At 42.7% G+C, this 9,408-nt stretch overlaps 1 protein-coding gene across 2 annotated transcripts; it reads right to left on the reverse strand.

The window, feature by feature from the left end:
* Positions 1–6,547: 6,547 nt before the first annotated feature.
* Positions 6,548–9,323, reverse strand: LOC110504829 (SLC35A4 upstream open reading frame protein). Of its 2 annotated transcripts, none has more exons than XM_021583665.2 (4): positions 9,114–9,323; positions 8,617–8,715; positions 8,188–8,427; positions 6,548–7,669 (listed from the first exon to the last, which is right to left on the reverse strand). In XM_021583665.2, exons 1-3 carry the CDS (start codon positions 9,183–9,185, stop codon positions 8,230–8,232), a joined length of 369 nt encoding a protein of 122 aa, XP_021439340.1. In that variant the 5' UTR covers positions 9,186–9,323; the 3' UTR covers positions 6,548–7,669; positions 8,188–8,229. The 2 variants fall into 2 exon arrangements, with proteins under 2 accessions (XP_021439340.1, XP_021439341.1); XM_021583666.2 differs by having other exon boundaries at positions 6,548–8,427; positions 9,114–9,166; positions 9,266–9,282.
* Between the last annotated feature and the right edge of the window lie 85 nt (positions 9,324–9,408).

Consider the following 9,408-nt stretch of genomic DNA (forward strand, 5'->3'; position numbering starts at 1 on the left):
TTTATCACCCAACATCAGTGCCCGACCTCACTAATGCTGTTGTGGCTGAATGGAAGTAAGTCCCTGCAGCAATGTTCCAACATCTAGTGGAAAGGCTGCCATATAACATCCTCTTCTTTCATGACATGTTCAACTTTTGGTCATGTAGTGTATCTCTAGCTTAGACAGATTTTGATGGGCATTTTATTATTAGGCCAATTAGATTGTCGGGGTGCAGAAATTGTAGGCTAAGAGTTAAACATATGAGAGATTGATTTAGTGAAGATATTGCCAACGTCTTATGACAATCAAACCGTCAAATGTCCTGCTTCCATAACTCTCCCCTTGTGGTCAGGCTGAGGGCCACCAGAGGGAGCTGCTGGTCCTGGGTAGAGAGACAGGTCCTGGTAATACAGGGGCCTGCCACTGTGGCCCTGTAGGCCGAGGGACCTGGAGACCCAGCAGCATGGGAGGAGAGTCTGCAGGTAGAGCTGGCTGGCGACCGTACAGGATGCAGTCTGCCTGTCCTCAGAACCAACAGCTACAGGTAGACAACAAACGGCACCACAAAGGTGACTTACTCACCTGTATGACATACGGTGCCTTCAGGAAGTATTCACATTCCACATTTTGTTGTGTTACAGCCTGAAATGAAAATGGATTAAATTTAGACTGTTTTGCCACTGGCCTACACAATGTCAACGTGGAATTATGTTTAGACATTTTTACTAATTGATAAAAAATGAAAAGCTGAAATGTCTTGAGTCAATAAGTATTCAACCCCTTTGTTATGGCAAGCCTAAAATAAGTTCAGGAGTAAACATTTGCTTACCAAGTCGCATGAGATGTTGCATGGACTCACTGAGTGCAATAATAGTCTTTAACATGATTTTTTTTATGACTACCTCATCTCTGTACCACACACACATTAAATTCATTATCTGTAAGGTCCTTCAGATGAGCAGTGAATTTCAAACAGAGTCAACCACAAATACCAGGGAGGTTTTCCAATGCCTCGCAAAGAACCGCACCTATTGGTAGATGGGTAAAAATTAAGAAAGCATACATTGAATATCCCTTTGAGCATGGTGAAGTTATTAATTAACCTTCGGATGATTTGTCAATCCACCCAGTCACTACAAAGATACAGGCGTCCTTGCTAACTCAGTTACCGGAGAGGAAGGAAACGCTCAGGGTGACTTTAAAACAGGTACAGAGGTGAATGGCTGTGATAGGAGAAAACTGAGGATGGATCAACAACATTGTACTTACTCCACAATATTAAGCTAAATGACTGAGTGAAAAGAAGGAAACCTGTACAGAATAAAAATATTCCAAAACATGCATCCTGTTTGCAAAAAGGCAAGTAAAACTGCTAAAAATGGTGCAAAGAACTGAACCTTTATGTCCTGAATACAAAGTTATGTTTGGGGCAAATACAACACATCACCAACACAACATATTTTTAAGATGTTTGTTACAACATGTTTGTCATCGGCAAGGACTAGGGAGTTTTTTTAGGATAGAAAGAAACCGAATGGAGTTAAGGACAGGAAAATCAGATGAAAAATTGGTTCAGTCTGCTTTCCAACAGACACTGGAGACAAATTCACCTTTCAACAGGACAATAACCTGATAAAATAATTCCACTCTGAAACATTAACTGTATGAAATTGATTAGAATCATAATCTGATGATGTGTGTAGTTTTAGTCGGAATTAGGTTAAACAATATCTGTATAGTGGAAAAACAGACTGACTGAGCAAGGCGTAGCTTAGGATTTGAACTTGTGTGTGTGTGCCTAGTAAAATATCAAACAACAATTCAAACTGTGTTTGGACCGACCTGGCTAGGCCTCAGAGACTTGGGAGAGGACAGGGAGTACTTCTCAAGGTTTCCTTAATCTCGGGGGAATGGAACTGTCGGCTAGGTAGTGATACACAGTGGTGAGAACTGTGGAGAAGGATATGTGTATGTATGTGCGTAGGATACCTACTGTTGTGTGTGTATGTACAGTGCATTGCGAAAGTATTCGGCCCCCTTGAACTTTGCGACCTTTTGCCACATTTCAGGATTCAAACATAAAGATATAAAACTGTATTTTTTTGTGAAGAATCAACAACAAGTGGGACACAATCATGAAGTGGAACGACATTTATTGGATATTTCAAACTTTTTTAACAAATCAAAAACTGAAAAATTGGGCGTGCAAAATTATTCAGCCCCTTTACTTTCAGTGCAGCAAACTCGCTCCAGAAGTTCAGTGAGGATCTATGAATGATCCAATGTTGACCTAAATGACTAATGATGATAAATACAATCCACCTGTGTGTAATCAAGTCTCCGTATAAATGCACCTGCACTGTGATAGTCTCAGAGGTCCGTCAAAAGCGCAGAGAGCATCATGAAGAACAAGGAACACACCAGGCAGGTCCGAGATACTGTTGTGAAGAAGTTTAAAGCCGGATTTGGATACAAAAAGATTTCCCAAGCTTTAAACATCCCAAGGAGCACTGTGCAAGCGATAATATTGAAATGGAAGGAGTATCAGACCACTGCAAATCTACCAAGACCTGGCCGTCCCTCTAAACTTTCAGCTCATACAAGGAGAAGACTGATCAGAGATGCAGCCAAGAGGCCCATGATCACTCTGGATGAACTGCAGAGATCTACAGCTGAGGTGGGAGACTCTGTCCATAGGACAACAATCAGTCGTATATTGCACAAATCTGGCCTTTATGGAAGAGTGGCAAGAAAGCCATTTCTTAAAGATATCCATAAAAAGTGTCATTTAAAGTTTGCCACAAGCCACCTGGGAGACACACCAAACATGTGAAAGAATGTGCTCTGGTCAGATGAAAACAAAATTGAACTTTTTGGCAACAATGTAAAACGTTATGTTTGGCGTAAAAGCAACACAGCTGAACACACCATCCCCACTGTCAAACATGGTGGTGGCAGCATCATGGTTTGGGCCTGCTTTTCTTCAGCAGGGACAGGGAAGATGGTTAGAATTGATGGGAAGATGGATGGAGCCAAATACAGGACCATTCTGGAAGAAAACCTGATGGAGTCTGCAAAAGACCTGAGACTGGGACAGAGATTTGTCTTCCAACAAGACAATGATCCAAAACATAAAGCAAAATCTACAATGGAATGGTTCAAAAATAAACATATCCAGGTGTTAGAATGGCCAAGTCAAAGTCCAGACCTGAATCCAATCGAGAATCTGTGGAAAGAACTGAAAACTGCTGTTCACAAATGCTCTCCATCCAACCTCACTGAGGTCGAGCTATTTTGCAAGGAGGAATGGGACAACATTTCAGTCTCTCGATGTGCAAAACTGATAGAGACATACCCCAAGCGACTTACAGCTGTAATCGCAGCAAAAGGTGGCGCTACAAAGTATTAACTTAAGGGGGCTGAATAATTTTGCACGCCCAATTTTTCAGTTTTTGATTTGTTAAAAAAGTTTGAAATATCCAATAAATGTCGTTCCACTTCATGATTGTGTCCCACTTGTTGTTGATTCTTCACAAAAAAAATAGTTTTATATCTTTATGTTTGAAGCCAGAAATGTGGCAAAAGGTCGCAAAGTTCAAGGGGGCCGAATACTTTCGCAAGGCACTGTATGTGCGTAGGATACCTACTGTTTGTGTGTATGTATGTGCGTAGGATACCTACTGTTTGTGTGGAAGTATGTGCGTAGGATATCTACTGTTTGTGTGGAAGTATGTGCGTAGGATACCTACTGTTAGTGTGGAAGTATGTGCGTAGGATACCTACTGTTTGTGTGTATGTATGTGCGTAGGATACCTACTGTTTGTGTGTATGTATGTGGGTAGCTATAAATTGGATGTCTTTGTATTCTTGACTTTAGAACGTTCTCTGAATAAACTGTACTATCTTTTTGCATAAGCTGAGTCTTTGACTAATTATTATTAAACTCGTGGTCTTACAGATCTCGGGGATTGGTAAGAGTTATCATTGGAATTAAATTCTCTTGACATATTTCTGTTTTAGGTTATGTTGCTTACCAAGACGACATTGAATGTTCCCTAGTGGCCTAGTTAGTTTTGACTTAAATCGACTTAAAAATCTATTGCAAACTTGATCATTGCTGGACAGCCATACTCAACCAACTTGACAGAGCTTGCAAAATAGACTGTTTGAGGATGGGCATGGGCTAATTGAGTGACTGTCAGTGACTGACATTACAAGAGAAAAACTGCTGATGCACACAGCGAAATGTCTTAACTGCACCTTGTGAAATCTACTATTCAAACTCAACAGTAAGTTTAGACACCAACTGGGGGAATTCATCCGAGGGCCCATCCCTGTCCTAGATCCTAATTTAAGAACATTTATTTTAAATCACTGAAATAATGATGCATTTCATTGCTATTGCATACATTAAGTTAACTAAACCTAGTGAATCCAAAAATCTGTATCTGCAAATGTTCTCTCCCTCTTTCCTCTGTAACATTGGCTGAGCTTGTGGCATGTGGCAGGGTCTACAGTCAATCACGGACTACAGGAAGAAATCCAGCCCAGTCACGGACCAGGATGTCTTGCTCCCAGGCAGACTAAATAACTTTTTTGCCCGCTTTGAGGACAATACAGTGCCACTGACACGGCCTGCAACGAAAACATGCGGTCTCTCCTTCACTGCAGCCGAGGTGAGTAAGACATTTAAACGTGTTAACCCTCGCAAGGCTGCAGGCCCAGACGGCATCCCCAGCCGCGCCCTCAGAGCATGCGCAGACCAGCTGGCCGGTGTGTTTACGGACATATTCAATCAATCCCTATACCAGTCTGCTGTTCCCACATGCTTCAAGAGGGCCACCATTGTTCCTGTTCCCAAGAAAGCTAAGGTAACTGAGCTAAACGACTACCGCCCCGTAGCACTCACATCCGTCATCATGAAGTGCTTTGAGAGACTAGTCAAGGACCATATCACCTCCACCCTACCTGACACCCTAGACCCACTCCAATTTGCTTACCGCCCAAATAGGTCCACAGACGATGCAATCTCAACCACACTGCCCTAACTCATCTGGACAAGAGGAATACCTATGTGAGAATGCTGTTCATCGACTACAGCTCGGCATTCAACACCATAGTACCCTCCAAGCTCGTCATCAAGCTCGAGACCCTGGGACCCCGCCCTGTGCAACTGGGTACTGGACTTCCTGACGGGCCGCCCCCAGGTGGTGAGGGTAGGCAACAACATCTCCTCCCCGCTGATCCTCAACACTGGGGCCCCACAAGGGTGCGTTCTGAGCCCTCTCCTGTACTCCCTGTTCACCCACGACTGCGTGGCCACGCACGCCTCCAACTCAATCATCAAGTTTGCGGACGACACAACAGTGGTAGGCTTGATTACCAACAACGACGAGACGGCCTACAGGGAGGAGGTGAGGGCCCTCGGAGTGTGGTGTCAGGAAAATAACCTCACACTCAACGTCAACAAAACTAAGGAGATGATTGTGGACTTCAGGAAACAGCAGAGGGAACACCCCCCTATCCACATCGATGGAACAGTAGTGGAGAGGGTAGCAAGTTAAGTTCCTCGGCATATACATCACAGACAAACTGAATTGGTCCACTCACACAGACAGCATCGTGAAGAAGGCGCAGCAGCGCCTCTTCAACCTCAGGAGGCTGAAGAAATTTGGCTTGTCACCAAAAGCACTCACAAACTTCTACAGATGCACAATCGAGAGCATCCTGGCGGGCTGTATCACCGCCTGGTATGGCAACTGCACCGCCCTCAACCGTAAGGCTCTCCAGAGGGTAGTGAGGTCTGCACAACGCATCACCGGGGGCAAACTACCTGCCCTCCAGGACACCTACACCACCCGATGTCACAGGAAGGCCATAAAGATCATCAAGGACATCAACCACCCGAGCCACTGCCTGTTCACCCCGCTATCATCCAGAAGGCGAGGTCAGCACAGGTGCATCAAAGCTGGGACCAAGAGACTGAAAAACAGCTTCTATCTCAAGGCCATCAGACTGTTAAACAGCCACCACTAACACTGAGTGGCTGCTGCCAACACACTGACACTGACTCAACTCCAGCCACTTGAATAATGGGAATTGATGTAAATATATCACTAGCCACTTCAAACAATGCTACAATGCAATCTCATATGCATACGTATATACTGTACTCTATATCATCGACTGTATCCTTATGTAATACATGTATCACTAGCCACTTTAACTATGCCACTTTGTTTACATACTCATCTCATATGTATATACTGTACTCGATACCATCTACTGTATCTTGCCTATGCTGCTCTGTACCATCACTCATTCATATTATTTATCCCGTTACACTGTGTACAAGACAGTAGTTTTGGAATTGTTAGTTAGATTACTTGTTATTACTGCATTGTCGGAACTAGAAGCACAAGCATTTCGCTACACTCGCATTAACATCTGCTAACCATGTGTATGTGACAAATAAAATTTGATTTGATTAGCTAAAGGACATCCTGTGTGTGGGATGACCTCATGAGACAGGGTATCCAAGCAACAGTGACAAAAAAGGAAAATATTTGAATTTATGGCATTTTATTTTGAATAGAAAACACTAAAGAAATAAAATGAAATATTTCATAAACACTTTCTGCACTATATTGTATCTTTGACATTTTACTTGGCAGAGGAAATGATAAATACCCATACTGACAATCATAGCACCACTCAAAGTGTTGTGTAATGTAGACGTATTACCCAAACCCAACTATTTATGAGTCCACCAATGATATATTGAAGGAAAGACAAGTATGAATACGGCAGAATTCGATTAAACTGGAAAACAAAGGCTAGTTGAAAAATAGGCAGTGTGCATTATGAGTAGCAAATAAACCAGTGACAATGTGATGGAAGGGTCTGCAAGACTCACCTAACGTACAGCTTCTATTGCATAATTTTATCTTCAAATAACTAAAACTATTTGGGACATTAAATGAAAAATACTGAATCACTAAAGTAAAATTATATATATATATATATATATATATATATATATATATATGCATCGTAAAAAAAACATTCCAACCTGAATGTCAATGCATCATCTGGTAAATAATGCTGCCAGAGATTGTGGTGGAGCAGTGGAATGAGAGTTCAGCAGAGGTCCACTGTCCATAACACAGGTATGTTCAGGCAGAGTCCTGCTACCTGTAGTACAGCTAGGCTTCCAGGCTGATCATAGACGTAAAAAAGAAAAAAGGGGGTGAACCGTAGGCCCAGTAGAACCCAGGATAGGAGGGTGTTGACCAGCATAGACCAGAAGATGACAAATAGCCTGACAAATAGTACTGACATCAGCAACCCGTTAGCTGCCTGCCCTGCCACAATGGCCCACACCACCCCTGAGTAATCCTCCAGGAAACCCTGTTCTCCCCCCCATGCTGGAGAGGTGGGAAACCCAGTTGATGGCCACTCCAAACACATGCAGGTACAGGGGTAGTCGCTGGCTCTTCAGCAACCGCTCTGTGTAGACAGCTACTAGCCCTGAGATGAAATAGTAGACCAGCACAAGGCCTCAGGCTATGATGTGAAGGCTGGGACTCACCTGGTCCTCAGCCTAGGGACAGGGAGATGTGCAGGGCAGACAGGTACCCAGTCAGGAGCAGAGTGGCCAGGAAGACTCCCCTTCATCCACCACCTGCTGCAACAGGAACCCAGACCCCATGTTCTGGATCACACTCATTCTCAGTACGGTAAGTCACTAACACTCCTGAATAACTAGTATATGTCTGAATATACAAATATCCTGACCTTAAGTCTTAACATCTAAATTAGCAACAAATCCCATAATTTTGGCCAAATCTATTCAAGGTATGTTTGTATTTTAAGATGGTAAAAAAGGTATTTCTGCTCAGAAAACAAAAAAAAGGCCTAGATGGCTGCACCAGGCAACGTTACTAAGGCAAGCAGTCAAACACCCCTGCAATGTAACCTTACACTCAAGGCACATAACCTTATCCACTTTATAATCTGATCAGCAGAGAATAAAATATATTTTCCCAGGGCACTGACAGATTTACCCTTTAACATTTGCACAAAACCCAAAGCAAACTCACTCTTTCACACCAAAATCCAGTTAAAACCAAATATAATTTTTTACAGTATACAAAGGAGAGGTTTGAGCCTCTGACAAAGAGACATGGTGATTGTGCCACACACCTCAGGCAGTTAGAAGATGAAGCCTAGGCCTGGTTCTTCCCATTACTTGGGTCCTTTTCTAAACAAACTCATATAGTCTTTCAGGGTGCTTTCGATGTTGGGAACCTGATAGTTCTGTGCAGCGTAGATGCCTGTGAATGTTCCCAGTAGCACTCCTATGAGAGCTGAGGAGCGGAGCTTGGCCACCATATAGCCAGCCAGGAAGCCCTTCAGGAAGGGAGATGCCAGCACAGAGCCCCCCTGAGGAAGAACAGGAAACAGTCAGGACAGGATGCACACAAAATACAAAAATATGCCTTGATATTACAACTCTTTAATGATAAATAATTAATAGTTGATCCTTTATGATTTTTCAGGACTGAGTATGTCTGCTGTTCTGTTTCATAAGGTGAAATTTCATCTACTTTTTAACTTTGGATAATAACATACCTGCGGGATTCCTTCTGCAAATTCACTCTGCACACGTTTCTGGATGTCTTCCAGCTGATTCTTGAGCTGGTTGAGATCCTTCATCTGTTTGAAAGGATCCTAGAACACATACAAATAAGTTATACTTTCAATTAATACAATGAGCATAGGTAACACTGACTGGCACCACACTGCCTTTTACACCAGCATCAACAAAACACCAAATTATGGAATTTATCGTGGAAGAATTGTGTCGCATTGCTCCAGTTAAAGACACATGTAGAATCTATGCCAAGGCGCAGTCAAGCTGTTCTGGCGACTCATGGTGGCTCAACGCCCTATTAAAGACACTTTGTTTGTGTACCTGTATTGTATTTATTTTTCTACACACCCGAATACCAACAAACTAGCCTGTCCGGTTTTGAGTTAAAGCATGTTGCTGTAGGAAGAGCTCGATCATGCTGTTCTAATATATATATATAGAAAATAATACGATTGAGGCAAAAATCACTTCTCACCTTGTCATCCGCCATTTTTGCTCGATTGAATGTTCTGTGATCTACTCGTATGCCTGGAGTGGAAAGCAACATCAGAGCAATTTATCTTGCCTGGAACATTATTTGCTTTTGCCTAAAGTTGTACTGATTGCAAGTCAGTTGAGCTATTTTACCTCTTGCTCATCAAGTTGGATATGGACAGGGTACACTGATCCTAGATCTGTGCTTTATGGAAACGTCTACCTCTTCCAGCTTTCACGTGTCTAAAACGTATTTTCTGATTGGCCTTTTTTTGTTCATTCCTTCACTGGATTGG

Source organism: Oncorhynchus mykiss, chromosome 31 (assembly GCF_013265735.2).
Source record: "Oncorhynchus mykiss isolate Arlee chromosome 31, USDA_OmykA_1.1, whole genome shotgun sequence".
Taxonomy (NCBI): Eukaryota; Metazoa; Chordata; class Actinopteri; order Salmoniformes; family Salmonidae; genus Oncorhynchus; species Oncorhynchus mykiss.